The 17,370-nt window shown below is 42.5% G+C and overlaps 1 protein-coding gene across 1 annotated transcript in view; it reads left to right on the top strand.

The window, feature by feature from the left end:
* MAP3K20 (mitogen-activated protein kinase kinase kinase 20) overlaps positions 1 to 3,994 on the top strand; it is a 167,308-nt gene extending 163,314 nt beyond the window's left edge. Inside the window, exon 19 of the mRNA XM_055572219.1 lies at positions 1,318 to 3,994. Coding sequence (XP_055428194.1) covers positions 1,318 to 2,018 — 701 coding nt within the window. The 3' untranslated portion in view covers positions 2,019 to 3,994. The remainder of the gene's footprint in view (positions 1 to 1,317) is intronic.
* The last annotated feature ends 13,376 nt before the right edge of the window (positions 3,995 to 17,370 follow it).

Here is a 17,370-nt window from a genome sequence, read left to right as displayed (position 1 = left end):
ATCATATGTCTGGCTTGGACTAATCAAAGTCTGCCTTAGAGCTGGATGTGATCGGCTTCCCCAGTGCACATGGCTCTGTGTAGGGGGTTGGACACTGAACAAAATTGGCGTTCTGTTGGAAGCTAAGATTTCGGGGAGGTCCAAGTGAAGGGAAAGAAGCATGTGATGGTTGGCTGAAGCCTGTGAGCCTGAACACAGGAGGATGCCTGTGTCTGGATGCACCCCTCACCTGAGAGGCACGAGGCATTGATGCTGGCAGAGGGAGTGGGCACGCTCTGTTCCTCTCCAGGAGCCCTGCTGGCACAAGCAGGGCTCAGGGAGGATGCCAGGGAACTTGGGATGTGGGCAATGCATGCCCTAGGGAAGACAGAGAAAATCCAAGGTGGGAGGAACTTGCTTATTCATGAAGTATATAGTTTACTAAGTGGCTGTTAATTAAGCATTTTCTTTTACTGTAACTTCTTCCTGTTTGCCACAAAGCTTCATTTTTCAGGCAGAAAACATTTCTTATTCCTGAACCTCGGGAATCTCTCCTCTGGAGATATAAACTGTCTTTCTTCCAATCTCTAGCTGTCTCAACCATTAGAACCCAATCTCGTTTATCTGCATTTAGTGTTCTTGAGGATTTAAAAGTGCTGGTTAGCAAAAAGCCTTTTGTTGACTAAACATGCCCCTGCCATCCAAAGACACTTAAACAGTAATTTCTAGAAGTGACAACATGGCTAAGTTGAGAAGAAGATAGAATTTAGATGCAGTATTAGCTGAGTGACCATGGGTCTGGTCACTTCACCTCTCAAGCATCAGTCTCCTCCGTTATAGACTGATATTATTAGTATTGACCTGGCTCAGTAGTAAAGAATCTCCCTGCCAATGCAGGAGCCACAGGAGATGCAAGTTTGATCCCTGGGTGGGGAAGATCCCTTGGAGGAGGAAATGGCAACCTGCTTCCAGTATTCTTGCCTGGAGAATCCCATTGACTGGGGAGTTTGGCAGGCCACAGTCCATGGGGTCACAAAGAGTCAGACATGATTGAGTGACTGAGCACGGTTTCTAAGAAGATGTCAGGGAAGTTAAATGATATACTGTAAGAAAAGCCTTTGGAACAGTGCCAGCATATAGCATACATTTGGTAAGTATAAATGCCCCTATTTTTTTAATAAATATTAATAATAAAGGAAATGTTCTGATACCTAGCCTAGAATTATGAATGGTAATGCTTAGAGCTTCCCTAAGAGGTTTGAAATTTTGTGAGTCTTATGAATTAGGCATGCAGCTTTACTGTGGCTTCAAAGATACCCATTTCCATTTCTTCCACAGGCGCTGATTGCCAGTGGCTGGATACTCTGAGGTTGCGGCAGATTGCATCCAACACTTCTCTACAGCGCTCCCAGAGCAACCCCATCCTGGCGTCCCAATTCTTCCCCTATTTCAATGACCAGGACTCCTATGCAGCTGCGGTGAGGCGGACCCAGGTGCCCATTAAGTATCAGCAGATTACACCTATAAACCAGTCCAGAAGCTCCTCTCCTACTCAGTACGGACTGACCAAAAACTTCTCTTCTCTGCATCTTAACTCCAGGGATAGTGGCTTTTCCAGTGTTAATACTGACAGCTCTTTAGAGAGGGGGCAATACTCTGGTAGAAGCAGGAACAAATATGATCGAGCTAGTCACTCACTGAATTCTTCTCCAAGAGGAAGACACAGTGGGAAAAGTCAGCACTCCACTCCTTCAAGAGAAAGATATTCTGGAAAATTCTACAGGATTTCTCGGTCAGCACTCAATGCTCACCAGTCACCTGACTTCAAGAGAAGTCCGGATGCCTCCCATCAACCCAGGACCATCCCAGGGATGCCTTTGTGCACTGACATGGACTCACGAGCCAATGAGGAGGAGAGCAAAGTCAGCGAAGGGGGATGGACAAAGGTGGAGTACCGCAAGAAACCCCACAGGCCCTCCCCTGCCAAGACCAACAGGGAAAGACCCAGAGGGAACTCCCGAGGAAGGAGAAACTTTTGATGAATTGAACTAGTCAAGCTTTTCTTAGTATTTTTTTTTTCAATGTAGTGGATTTTGATAATGTGCTGCCTTCAGATAGAATTAACAAAAGACAATGTTTCCCTTCCAGGGGTTTAGAAAATACCTTCTAAGAGAGCCTATAGCCAAAACAAGGCCAAAATTGTGGATGTTGGTTGTCCATTGTAAGTAACTGGACTTAAAACATAACTATATATATTTTATTCCCCTGAATTACCATCTTTAGAGAAGGGAATATACCACTGTATTACCCTAGCCACTGCTTTTCTGATTAGCAGGGCCTGGACTAGGATGAACTTAAATGCAGAAACTTAGCTTAAACAGGGCACTCATCTTGGGTGCAAAATTTAAGGGGGAATCGAAAAGCTCAATAATCAAGATTAATAATATTCTAGTGCAATACTTAAATAATATTCTAGTGAAATATTTAAATAAATGAAAATTAATGCAAAAAATTGTGATAAACAAAAAAAATCGAGATTCTGGAGAAAGACAGGATCATTATTACTGGTTTTTCCTTTTGTCTAAGGCTCCAATATGGCTTGGCAAGACTCTGTTACTGATCCTGTCTTTATTTAAAAATCTTATATTAATATTTTGTTCATCATGTATTCTTTGCATTTATTTTCTCTTTAAAAAATATTGCATTAAAATATCTTTTATTTTGATTACTCAGGTGGGGCTTTTTTAATGCTTCCTTAAATTTTGTATCCAAGGCAAGTGCCTCACTTGCCTTACCCAATCTCCACACAGCCGGTTAGTATTTATTTTAGTAAGTCATTTGGGTTTTTATCTTAGTCAGAGCTGAATTGACTTGGCCTGCCATTTTTAGGCAATAAAAAAGGTTATTGGACTTGATCATAATGCCACATATCATTCCATGAGACTCATCAGAAACCAGAAATCTAAACTGCTTAGGAGATTTGTGGTTGTTTCTTTCCTAAAGCTCCCAGGGACTGCAATCAAATATTATTTTCTATATTTTGCCAAAGAAGGAGCCAAGAGGGGAAAACAAAGGTCTGTAAAGTCCTCTTGGGATGTCAGAACTCTAAAATCTAAAAGAAAACAGACACAGAACAGAATGATAACATCACAAGCTAAAAGTCAGAGAAATTTAAAATTACTATCGTCCTTGTTAGAGCAAGACAGTAAATACCATCCTTGTAGAAAGAAAGCTATAAGCAGCTGGGGGTAAAGAGGTGAATGGTATGGGTGGGAGGAAGCTGACTACAGTTTAGGACAGGCATTGTGGAATCTGGCTTGGGAAATCCTACATATTTTTACAAATCAAAAAAGCCTGGTGGCAACAAACTTACTATATGTCAAATGAATAAATGTTATTTTCAGTACATTCTGAGTTTCTGTTCAACATTAACTAGCTCTGAATATCAACTGTTCCTTGCCCTGCATAGAATTCTCAGTGCTCTGTAGAAATCTGATTCTGGGGAATTGCCAGTATTGGGGGTGGTTCTCTTTTAATAGAAACCAGTCATCGAGTACATGCATATATTCCTGGAGTAACTGCCCTGCTCTAATACGGTCCTTGGGGCCTGGGGTTGGTTTGGGCAGCATTAAAGAATCCTATGGATAGAGGAGCCTGGCAGGTTACAGTCCATGGGGTCACAAGAGTTGGACACAACTTAGCAACTAAACCACCACCACCACAAAAATCTAGGTTATAGGAAACAACTTCACCTGTGTGGAAAGTTGTGACCTAACCATCAATCCAACAATTCAATTGTATAACTCTTATTGTTTAACACCTGCATTTACAAGCAAAAGTGATGGGAAATAGTGACATTAGGCACTGAGGTCCTCTTTTCCACTGTGGACCAACTTCTCCAAGGATTTAAGTTCCACTGTGATCTTTTCTCATGAAGCTTATATCAACCACATCTGTTTTCAGTTATTTTTCCCTTTGTCCTTTGTTCATGTTTAGTTTTTTTAAGAGGGCTAATACAAAGTATGTTATCTTCATAGCATGCTGCTTCTAAATAAGCAATAAAATACTTTCTTTGATTAGGATTTTTGGATAAGTAGCTAAATGCAATCTGAACTAGGTCACTCGGATGGAATATGGAGTATGGATTTAATTATTAAACAAAAGGTTCATTCTGGGGAATTATTTAAGACTCCAGTTTAAAAGGTGTTATGCCAAAAATTGCTTGTTTCATGCTTTTTCCCTTGCTTTCCTGGGCTATTCGTTGGAGAATCCAACCTGGTAGTAAAATGACTCAATGGCCTCATTCCTAGTTAGTGCAGTAGCTAATCACAAAGAGGTCATTCCAACACTGTACAAAACTGACTACCTCAAAAGATCTCATGAAAAAATTCCTGTCACCTCAATGCTCCTAGTCAAAACCAAAATACGAACATCTGTGGTCTGCTTCTTGGTTGAAAGAAATTATTCTTATTATTAAAGAAATAATAAGGGTGGATGTTATTTTTTTTCCTAATGATGCTTATTCATCAAAAATTGCTTGCCATGTTGCAAGATGAATGTTGCAAGAACAGAACAAGTTAAGAGGACTTTTTTCCCCATCAAGTTAAATCAGTTGCAAGAGGCTGACGTTAATAGCAACAACAATCAACAGCAAAAAACAACAACAACAACAATGAGAAACCACCAGGGATACTTTAAGAGGAAAAAATCATAGTAGGAACAAATTAAGAAACTCTACCTTGAGTTAGGCACCCGTAAGTGCGGGGGTGCAGCAGACCCTCAGTATGCTTCAGATCAAGTCTGAAACACCTGAATCTGTACTGGTTGCTACCAAAGAGGCAGGCATTACTCCAGGCACTGCCCAGGCAAAGCATGATCTTTTGCTCTCTGCACAGTCACTAGATGGCAATTCTACAGCACTGACGTGAATAATTGAATAATCCCACGTATATAAAGGAGAACTGGAGATTACTCACCAAAGGTACCTTAGAAATATATATAACCTGGTCATTGTTTTCAACCAATTCCTGAATATTATTCATAAAAATTATAAAAATTAAACTGCAATGTTTAAAAATATTCACAGTAAAAAAAAAATCAGAGTAAAATTTAAAACAGTAAAATCTGGGATAATTGGATGAAGACACAAAAGAAGACTCACAGTGGCAGAAGTGATCATGGTAAAACTTGGTATGAACAACAGAAAAAATGATACATAAAATCTTCATTGTGAAACTTTCATTGAAAAGAACTAATCCCATGGGGGAAAATCAGTACAATAAAAATATGAAAATGGGAAATAATTTTATTATGTTGGATAGAATGCATGTGTCTGTGCTCAGTGTGGATGCTCAATCGTGTCCAACTGTTTGCGACCCCATGGACTGTAGCCCACCTGGCTCCTCTGTCCATGGGATTTTCCAAGCAAGAATACTGGAACAGGTTGCCATTTCCTTCTCGAGGGAGTCTTCCCAAACCAGGGATCAAACCTGAGTCACCTGCATTAGTAGGTGGATTCTTCACCAGCAAAGCCCGTTAGATGAAATATCAGGGAATTGAATTGGCATAATGACATGCAGAGTACATCATGAGAAACGCTGGGCTGGAAGAAGCACAAGCTGGAATCAAGATTGCCAGGAGAAATCTCAATAACCTCAGATATGCAGATGACACCATCCTTATAGCAGAAAGTAAAGAGGAACTGAAAAGCTTCTTGATGAAAGTGAAAAAGGAGAGTGAAAAAGTTGGCTTAAAGCTCAACATTCAGAAAACGAAGATCATGGCATCTGGTCCCATCACTTCATGGGAAATAGATAGGGAAACAGTGGAAACAGTGGCTGACTTTATTTTGGGGGGCTCCAAAATCACTGCAGATGGTGATTGCAGCCATGAAATTAAATGATGCTTACTCCTTGGAAGGAAAGTTATGACCAACCTAGACAGCATATTAAAAAGCAGAGACATTACTTTGTCAACAAAGGTCCGTCTAGCGAAGAATATGGTTTTTCCAGTAGTCATGTATGGATGTGAGAGTTGGACTATAAAGAAAGCTGAGTGCCAAATCGATACTTTTGAACTGTGGTGTTGGAGAAGACTCTTGAGAGTCCCTTGGACTGCAAGGAGATCCAACCAGTCCATGCTAAAGGAGATCAGTCCTGGGTGTTCATTGGAAGGACTGATGTTGAAGCTGAAACTCTAATACTTTGGCCACCTGATGTGAAGAGCTGACTCATTTGAAAAGACCCTGATGCTGGGAAAGACTGAGGGCAGGAGGAGAAGGGGATGACAGAGGATGAGATGGTTGGATGGCATCACTGACTCAATGGACATGGGCTTGGGTGGACTCCGGGAGTTGGTGATGGACAGGGAGGCCTGGCGTGCTGCAGTTCATGGGGTCGCAAAGAGTCGGACACGACTGAGCAACTGAACTGAACTGAATGACATTCTTCCTTAATACAAACATTTCCCAGTAGTTATATATAGTTCTGATCACATTTTATCCATAAATAAGTGTTTAAAAGTCCAAGGGTCAACACATCAAGATCAGAATGTCCAGTGGTTCAAAACGGCAGGATCAAAACAGCCTGCACACAGCTCACAGCATTCTGACTCAATTGTAACTGTTCCAAGTTGAGAAATACCAAATATTTTATGTCTCCCAAGTCTCTTATAACTTACCATTTCACCTCAACAGGTTGGTACAGATACGGCATGCTTCTGAAATGCTGGCTCAGCTACAAAATGCTGTGATTCGGTTGTGCCAACTTATCATGGAAACTCTAAATTAGAGACACTGTAGCATTGGAGAAGGAAATGGCAACCCACTCCAGTGTTCTTGCCTGGAGAATCCCAGGGACAGGGGAGCCTGGTGGGCTGCCATCTCTGGGGTCGCACAGAGTCGGACACGACTGAAGTGACTTAGCAGCAGCAGCAGCAGCAGCAATGAGGAGGCTTATAAAATCTCTTGCCATCACTCGGTTTTGAGAAGCTGCAGTTAAGCCAGGATGGCCTGGGGAAGTCAGAGCATAAGACCTGGACCCAGCTCTATTTGCTACTCCTGGAACTGGTATATGAGATTGTGGAGGTGGAAAAAAGCACTAGATCCGTGGTCAACCTTGTCGAGGCTTTAGGGTAGCAGGCACCAGTGACTTTTCACTCTATTGCCCTTTCCCTTTGACTCGCTGGCTGGTCAAGCAATGCATGAGCAAATTAAGAGAGTGAAAGAATGAAGTGGACTTGTGTCTCAGTGAACTCCGGGAGTTGGTGATGGACAGGGAGGCCTGGCGTGCTGCGATTCATGGGGTCCCAAAGAGTCGGACATGACTGAGTGACTGATCTGATCTGATCTGATCTGTGACCTTGTAGCTCATTCAAAACTAAAAAAAAAAAGTTTACCCTCCATAATCAATGTTCTATTTACTCAACTGTCCCAAAGAAATTGCTTCCCTACCACCTAGGCGAGTCTCACTCAGCCCTCAAGTTCCAGCTGTCATCCTGGAAGCCCTCTATCCACAGTTCCAGTCACTTTGCTCATTCTGAACTCCTCTTGGAGGCATTTATCACTTAGTCCCTTGCACCACTGCTTAAGCCTTGTGTTCCCACTCCCCTGAAGGCACCCTGGGAGGACAGTACAGTGGTGCCCAAGAACTTGGCAACGGGGAAATACAACTAACCACCAAGAATTCATTGATGGAATGGCCACAAACACCACAATACCTACCAGGGCTGAAAAGCATGCATATATATCAGACCAGAGACATGAAACGATGCATCTTCTAGAGGTGGTGGAAGAGTTAGGACATGGGTTTGGGGACAGACAGAGGTGGTCAGCCTTAGAAGCCCAGAATAAGGCAGTCCACAAAGGAAACGGTTAGCCATACTATCCACACCAAGCCTTCACACAGGGCATAACGTGCCCAATCACTCCTAGAGACCAGTAAGCATCACAACATTGTCCAGCAGAGCCTTTCCCAGACTGATGTGAGAGTCTACTTGGTTAGGGAAATATAAACCTTTTGTGGAGATGGTCATTCGACTGGGCTCCTGCTTACCTTTTCTGCATCACTGTCTGCCTCTCCCCACAGAAATCAAACTGAAAAGCTGCTATATTCTCCCTTTTCTTCAAAACTCCCTCCATCCAACTTCCTCTGCACTGTCTGGCTGAGTCAGCCTTTAGCTCTCTGCTAAGACCTTACTTCCTCCAGGAAGCCCTCCTTGATCCCCAGGCCTAGGTCAGGCTCATCCTCATGTGTTCACACAGGACCTTGTGGTTAATCAGATGTATCTCCCTTTGTTGAAATCACTCCAAAATCTGCTCCTCTGTACTCTTTCATAGATCACCAGTGTTATTTCCAACACATAATTGGTACTCAATCTGTTTACTGAATGCATACATTAATTGGCAAATATATTGATCAAACTAATAAACCATCAAATCATTTAAATTCTTGTTCTAATCTCATGCTCATTAAGTGACCTTAACAGGATTCTCCAATTTGCTTTACAGTTACATTTCTAGTATTGAAAAAAAATTACTGTGCTGATTTTATACATCCGTCTCTCATGAGTTTTGCCAATATGAATTGGCCCCTGAGAACAACTCTGAGACACTGATTTGATTTGGGGGCTTATTGAGAATTCCTTGGTGATCCAGTGGTTAGGACTCAGCAGTTTCACTGCTGTGGCCCAGGTTCAGTCCCAGATTGGGGAACTAAGATCCTGCAAGCAGCGTGGTGCTGCCAAAAAACAAAAAGGGGGATGGGGGCGCTTATCAGTGAGAGCAGATTCTGGGTGTGCCAAGGCCCCCAAGGAAAGGCCAACATGTTTTTCCCAAGAAGTAACCCCTTGTGTCATAGTAAACTATGCTCATTTTCCATTCTGAGTTTTTGTACCCAGTATAGCACAATAAATAGCAGATCTCAAGAAATGCTTGTCACAGGAATAGAAAAAGCATAAAAATATTATGTATGTTCAAGAAATTCACACAGAGACATTGTCCTTTCGGACGCTGATAGAATCTCTTTATATAGCTTTTCTTTCCAGAGGCCCAAAGGGTGTTGTTGTATTTTTGTTTTGTTTTGCCTGTACTTCGAGCCTTGTAAGATCTCAGTTCCCCAACCAGGGACTGAACCCCAGGCCAGGGCAATGAAAGTGCCAGATCCTAACCACTAGACCAGCAGGGAACTCCTCCCAAAGCTCTTCTTTTTTTTTTTAATGACTAGTAGTTGTTCCTGATCCCGGTGCTCCCTACTATTCTATTGTGCCTCCTTATAAAAGTACGTAAAGTTTTCCTGAAAGTCTGACCTGGCAGTTTTCCTTTCTCGTGGCCATGGGCACCAGGTGCACTCCTGACGCCTGACGGTGCCTGTTGTGGCTGAGACAGGGGATGGCTTAGCCTTGGTGCAGGGACAATTCAAGATTTGTCAGCTGGTTGTGGCTGATTATCAAGATGTCCAAACCGGCTCCTTTGCTATGTGTAAGCAATTTAATTTTGTGCCTAATTTTAATCTGCAGTGTACTGTATGTCTACATCTGCTGTGTTAAAGGATTCATTAGCATTTAAAGGGGGAGCTGATGGTATTGATCACTCTTATTAAAACCAAAAACAATCACGCAGCAGTAACTGATGAGCATTCTCTTCGACCACTGAAGTCACAGCCAAAGTTTATGTACTCGAAACGCTGGCAGAAACAGAAAATGTGATAATAAAGCAGAGAAATCAAAGTGGCATCTGTTATACGCATTTATGATTTGCCACTATCCCCAGCCACTCCAGCTTTTCAGATTATGAGCTTCTTGAAGATAGGAAACTTCATTTTTTCCTGAATTTCTACCACCTGGCACAGTGTCTGGCAGAGAGTAAGTTCTTGATAAATTTTCTGATAAGTGAATAAGTTAAGGAATAAAGATGAGATGTATATAACCAGTGTAGGTTATACAAATACTCTATAAGAACAACTGTAATTTTCTTACAGATGTTCTAATAGTTGTGTATTGCTATTTAACAAATTGGGCTTCCCTGGTAGCTCAACTGGTTAAAGAATCTGCCTGCAATGCGGGACACCTGGGTTTGACCCCTGGGTCAGGAAGATCCCCTGGAGGAGGGCATGGGCAACCCACTCCAGTACCCTTGCCTGAAGAATTCCAAGGACTGAGAAGCCTGGCGTGCTGCAGTCCATGGAGTCGCAAAGAGTCAGATGCAACTAAGCACAGCACAGCACATAAAATAAATCAGCCCAAAACTTAGTGGCTAAAAATAAGAATAAACATGTTATCTCACGTAATTCCTGTAGTTCAGAAATTTAGGAATAGCTTAGCTGACTGGTTCTGGCATGGGTTTCTGATGAAGTGTCCGTCAAGATGTTCACAGGAGCTGCATTTATCTGAAGGCTTGACTGTGGCTGGAGGTTCTGCTTCCAAGACAGTTCTCCCATATGGAGCTGGTTGTTGGCATGGGACCTCAGTTGCTCCTCATGTAGACCTCTCTATATGCTTAGGTATCTTTATGACATGATGCTTGGATTCCCCCACAGAGAGAGATCCAAGAGACTATGGCAAAAGCCATAGTGTCTTTTCTGAAGTCACATCCAAGACTTCCCTGGTGGTCCAGTGGCTAAGACTCCACACTCCCAATGCAACGGGTCCACATTCAATCCCCAGTCAGAGAGCTAGATCCTGCATGCCACAACTAAGACCCAGCACAGCCAAATAAGGAAATAAATATTTAAAAATAAAAATGAAAAAGAAGTCTGGCACATCCCATAACATCCTGTTGTTTACACAGGTCAGCCCTATTCCATACGGGAGGGATGACTCAAGGATGAGAATACCAGAAGGTGAGATCACAGGGCTGCCTTGTAGGCTGGCTACCTCAGACATCACTAAAATCTCTGTACCCCCCTATTGTAAATAGATGTCTCTTCTGAGCTTTGCCTTTTCTGCCTGCTTTATATTTTCTCACAATCTAAAATTTGAACCTGAGCAGACTTCAATGGAGTGTTACAGCCGGAAGGCATCTTGAAGACCATCTCCTGAAGTTCATGTCCTCACTTCATAGATGAAACACCCAAAGCTTGGAATTGAAGTGCCTGCCCTGTCACTTAGCCAGTTATAGGCAGGGCAGCACTCAGAGGCCCCAGCCGAGGCTCTTCCCTAGCCTGTTCTCATGGAAGCCGTGCTTTGTGAAATGGTTCATCACGTGTGAAATTGGTGTTTGTGAGGTCCACCGGCTGTAAAGTTAACACATTTTATTTTGGTGTAGTTGAACCTCTTTGGTTTCTGTAGAGACAGGGAGAGTCATTGTGGTTTAGTAGGTGTGACTAAACGCTTCTAAAAACAAAACATTCAGGCAATTACATTTTCTCTTTCTTTCATCAGTCCTCTGTTGATTTCCTCTCGATTTTGTGGTAGTTTTAGAGAGAGTATTTGTTTTATGGAATAAGTATGTCTAATAAGGTTGCAGAGTACATTTGAATGCTTAGTTCGGTCAGGCAAATGTTTGCTGGGGTCCTTGTGTGTTAGGCACTGGCCCTGCGTTCTCTTTCATTTTCAATGGCAATTCAGAAATAAGTCTCAAAAGCGGGGGCATTATTTCCCTATTGACTAAATTTAAAACTTGGAAAGAAGAGCTAGAAACATAAAGTAGACAAAGAGAAAAATTCTTTTGTTAGACAGGAATAATTCTTTTCCCTCTCCTTGGTCAGTTCTTTTGGCTCCTACTGCATACCACACTTTCCTCTGACTGTATGCATTTCATCCTTGCCTGGGGAACCCATGACTCTGAACTTGAACTTCTCAGGACTCAGCCTACCCATTATTTATCTTTGTCTAAAAAGACTCTAACAATTACTAGTTCCTCCACTTGATGTAACACACTCAACAACGACCATTCCTTAAATTCGAGCCATTATTGTAAATCACTGTCTTACTTTATCAAAGAATCAAAATGAGCTTACTGAAAATGAGAGAACCAATGCTAGATGGTCAATTTTCAGAAATCCTCTACTTGTTACCCACACAGATGAAGTTCCAAGGAGACTCAAAGGATAACAACACCACCTGCTTGTTTTGCTGAGTTTTAACTATAAGGAAACAGTCTCATGCTAGCCGATTCAAACACAAATTTATTGTAATGTAATATAAGATATGTCACAGAAAAAGTAATTTTGATTAGAGTTAATTATGGACAGATCATGATGTACCAAGCCCAGTTGTAAGCCCTTCCCACTTCCTATGAGGTTGATTCTGTTATTATGTCCATTTTACAGTTGAGAAAACTGGGACATAGAAGTTAGTTATTTGATCAAGGTAATTGAAGAAATGGCACTGGGATGGAGTAGGACCCCACAAAGACTGGTGCTGAAGGGGCAGGGGCTCTAAGGGCCTGGGTGGGCTTGCTGGGTCCTTGCCTCACACTCCCCTATCAGCTGCCCATTGCTGCTGCCCTAGTCACCAGCATCTGATATCTGATGTTCTTCCACATTTCAGACTGGACTCCCAACCGCCATGCTGCTTCATGAACTTTAGCTGCAAATCCTACCTGGAATTGTTATTTATTTATTTATCTTTATTTTAGAGGGCAGGGGGTCTGTCCTGGGTCTTCTTTGTGGTGCACGAGCTTTCTCTATTTGTGGCGTGTGAAGAGCTTCTCTAATTGTGGCACATGGGTTTAGCTGTCCCTCGGCAGGTGGGATTTAGTTCCCAAACCAGGGATAGAACCCACATCCCCTGCATTGGATGCTGAAGTCTTAACCACTGGACCACCAGGGAAGCCCCCCTACCTGTAACTGTTAAGTAAGTGTGTGTGCTCAGTCATGTCCAACTCTTGTGACCCCATGGACTGTAGCCCACCAGGCTGCTCTGTCCATGGAATTTTCCAGGCAAGAAGACTGGAGCAGGTTGCCATTTCCTCCTCCAAAGGATCTTCCCAACCCTAAATCCTTCTCTATTCCTTGTCTCAAAGTCCCAAAAGACAGAGAATTGACTTGGCCCAGCTCATATTTTTGAGACAGACTGGAGAAGGCCCAGGCGGCTCAGCTGACCCGAGGTTGGACAGGCACCCTCCCACTGCCTGGGAAGAGAGAAATATGAGGATGGCAAGTAAGAGAAAGCACAGCCATCTAGGCTGCAAGGCCATGTAGCTGCCATCGCATCTCTCAGAACAAGGATAGGCACACTCTTCCAGCACATTTTTATCCTCTAATGTCCAGTCTACGCTGTTTGCTAGAAGGGCATAGTCAACTTGGCTGGATTTAATACATTTTTAAAATGTGTCATTTATAAGAACTGTACCAAGAAAATTATACAAACAAAAACGTCTGCTTTTTTAAGAGATTGGCTCGTGAGTAGGAAACCTACACGACTCCGGTATTTCTCCTTTGTTCTCACATTACCATCACATTCATAACACTTCTGACATGACATGGGTGGGCTTTTCCCCCCACACCAAGCAATCCTGCCACACCAGCCGGGGTGCCCTACAATCTAACTCAGTTCCGACACTCTCTACCTGATACTGTCGTATCAGACCCCAGGTGAAGGGTTCAGTCTCACAAGACTGCTACACACCCCTCAACTTTGAATGGCAATTTCAAGTCCAGGTTGTCACCTGTGCTTCTGACCAATGGGCTGTATATCAGAGGTTCCCATGACCTTCTCCCAGGCCTTGATTCATTTGCTAGAGTGGTTCACAGAACTCAGGAAAACAGCCTACTCATTGTTTACCAGTTAATTACAAAAAGATATGATAAGTGACACAGATGAACATCCAGGTGGGAGAGATATGTGTGGGATGTGGGAAGGGGCTCTGAGCTTCCATGCCTTTTCTAGGACTGCCACTCTCCCAGTACCTCCATGTGTTCACCAACCCAGAAGTTCTCCAAATTCCATACTATCATCAGGATTTTTATGGAGACTGCATCACACAGACATGATCAATTATTATATTAACTCCTTTTCCAGCCCCTCTCCCCTCTGGAGAACCTGTGGTGAGGCTGAAAATACCAAACCTTCTAATCTTGACTTTGTCTTTCTGCTCTGCCATTTGGCTCACAGTCTTGGATTTTATGGTAATGGGGTTATCCAGGTTCAGTTCAGTTCACTTCCGTTCAGTCACGTCCAACTCTTTGCGACCCCATGAACTGCAGCACACCAGGCTTCCCAGTCCATCACCAACTCCCAGAGCTTGCTCAAACTCATGTCCATCAAGTCGGTGATACCATCAAACCATCTCATCCTCTGTCATCCCCTTCTTCTCCTGCCTTCAATCTTTCTCAGCATCTGGGTCTTTTCCAATGAGTCAGTTCTTTGCATCAGGTGGCCAAAGTATTGGAGCTTCAGCGTCAGTCCTTCCAATGAATATTCAGGACTGATTTCCTTTAGGATTGACTGGTTTGATCTTCTTGCAGTCCAAGGGACTCTCAAGAGTCTTCTCCAACACCACAGTTCAAAAGCATCAATTCTTCAACACTCATCTTTCTTTATGGTCCAACTCTTCACATCTGTACATGACTACTGGAAAAACCATAGCTTTGACTAGACGGACCTTTGTCTGCAAAGTAATGTTTTTGCTTCCTAATAGGCTGTCTAGACCTGTCATAGCCTTTCTTCCAAGGAGCAAGTGTCCTCCTTTGTAAGATATCTCATGCAGTTGGCTACAATTAATATCTTTCCTGGCTAAGGCAGGCAGTTTCAGTCAGTGGTTCCCCTATCAGTTTGGTTTTCCAGTGGTGTGAGCAGAGGAGGAGAATGACAGAATTTGTGTAGCTGAGGGCACTGCACTTGTGAGGGAGACAGAAGCTTCACTTTAATAAAACATCATTCTTGGGAATTCACTGGGGGTCCAGTGGTTAAGACTTCATGCTTTCACTGCCAAGGGCACAGGTTTGATGCCCGGTTGGGGAACTAACATCTCATAAGCCATGTGGCCAAAAGCAAAAACCATTATTCTTCATATCTAACTAAATATTCCCAAGTTTGATTTTATTTATTTTTATAGTTTGTCATTTTTTTGTTATTGTTTACTGGCTGCTCTGTGTGGCTTGCAGGATGTTAGTTTCCCAACCAGGAATCAAACCTGTGTCCTTGGCAGTGAAAGTGCAGCATCCCAACTACTGGACTACCAGGGAATTCACCACAATGTCGTTTTTTTGTTTTTTAAGTTTTTATTTTATATTGGAGTATAGTTGATTTAAAATGTTGTATTAGTTTCAGGTGTGCAGCAAAGTGACTCGGTTATACACATCTGTATATCTGCTCTTTTTTAGGTTCTTTTCCCATATAGGTCATTACAGATTATTGAGTAGAGTTCCCTGTGCTCCACAGTAGGTCCTTAGTAGTTACCTATTTCATATATAGTAGTGTGTATATGTGGAGAAGGCAATGGCACCCCACTCCAGTACTCCTGCCTGGAAAATCCCATGGATGGAGGAGCCTGGTAGGCTGCAGTCCATGGGGTCGCTGAGTCGGACACGACAGCGACTTCACTTTCACTTTTCACTTTCATGCACTGGAGAAGGAAATGGCAACCCACTCCAGTGTTCTTGCCTGGAGAATCCCAAGGACGGGGGAGCTTAATGGGCTGCCGTCTGTGGGGTCACACAGAGTCGGACACGACTGAAGCGACTTAGCAGCAGCAGCAGTATGTATATGTTAATTGCAACCTCCTAATTTATCCCTTCCACTGACCTTTCCCCTTTGGTAACCCTAAGATTGTTTCCAAAGTCTGTGGATCTTGATTTTATTTATATTTAGTTTGTAAATTTGTTTGGGCTGTACAGTTAGTTGAATCACAACTATGAGGTAAGGAGTTTGCTTTTGGTAGTGTTTTTTTTTAAGTAACATTATAACCTAAATTGGAGAAGGCAATGGCACCCCACTCCAGTACTCTTGCCTGGAAAATCCCATGGACGGAGGAGCCTGGTAGGCTGCAGTCCATGAGGTTGCTAAGAGTCGGACACGACTGAGCGACTTCACTTTCACTTTTCACTTTCATGCATTGGAGAAGGAAATGGCAACCCACTCCAGTACTCTAGCCTGGAGAATCCCAGGAACGGGGGAGCCTGGTGGGCTGCCGTAAATAATTTAGTAATACTGGAAGAATTTAATAATTCTTTTTGTTTAAAAGGATACCATACATTACTCATGTTTAAGGAAAACTGACTTAGATGAACCTAATTTTCAGATGGTAGGTACAAGGTCCTGAAATATAAAGAAACCTGTGAGCTACTTAAGACAGGAAGTGACTTATTCATCCCAACTGCACAGAACTTAGATCCCTAGTTACTTGTAACTGAATTAAAAAAAAAAAAAAAGCAAACAAAAAAAGACCACAGCAAGATGGTGACTGAGCCAGGACAAGCTTTTTACACTTGTCTTCTTTCCCATTCCCCACCCTCAGAGGCTTTTTAGTTCCTTGCTTACCTGGATCACCTAACTGTGACGTTCTTTTTTTAACTGAAATATATTTGATACTTAATACTGTAAATGTAAGGTGTCTAACATGTTGATTTGATACATTTACATATTATAATATGATTGCCATTGTGATAATAATTTAGTACCTTTATCATGCTATATAATTATCATTTCTCTTTAGTAGTTGAAATAATTGAGATCTAGTCTCTTAGTAAGCCAGAACAGAGTAAAATATTGTTGTCTATATTCATGGTACTATGCATTAGATCTGTAAGACTTATTTACTACTTGTTACAAGTTTATACTCTTAAGCAACATCTCTCCTATCTCCCCAGCCCTCAGCCCATGATAACTACTATTTTATTTTTTGTTTTTACAAACTTGGCTTTTTAGAATCCATATATAAGGGATATACAACATTTGTCTTTCTCTGTCTGACTTAACCTCACTTAGCATGATGTCCTTAAGGTCCATCCAAGGTCATTGCAAATGGCAGCACTTCCTCCTTCCTCATCTGAATAATATTCCGTCTGTGTGTGTGTGTGTCTATACACATATATATACCACATCATCTTTATCCTATCATCTGTTGATGGACACTTGGGTTGTTTCCATAGCTGTGAAATGGGGTGTCATTTCTAGTCGTTTATGTCTCAGCACAGAAAAGAATTCACCCAGAGGCAAAGTGATACATGCTGCTGCTGCTGCTAAGTCCCTTCAGTCGTGTCTGACTCTGTGCGACCCCACCGACGGCAGCCCACCAGGCTCCCCCGTCCCTGGGATTCTCCAGGCAAGAATACTGGAGTGGGTTGTCATAAAGAAATGATTTATTAGAATAGGATGCTTGTGAGGCTTACAAGTCAGTGGGTGAGGGGCGTGTTGCACCCTGAGAACTTACTGGGCTACAGACTTAGCATCAAAGGAAAAGTGAGGAAAGGGAGAAGAACGTCATTAGCTTTCTTAACTAGATGTTGTGCT

Source organism: Bubalus kerabau, chromosome 3 (genome assembly GCF_029407905.1).
Source record: "Bubalus kerabau isolate K-KA32 ecotype Philippines breed swamp buffalo chromosome 3, PCC_UOA_SB_1v2, whole genome shotgun sequence".
NCBI lineage: Eukaryota > Metazoa > Chordata > Mammalia > Artiodactyla > Bovidae > Bubalus > Bubalus kerabau.
Note: the sequence above shows the minus strand (reverse complement) of the source record. Positions and strands in the feature narration are given on the sequence as shown.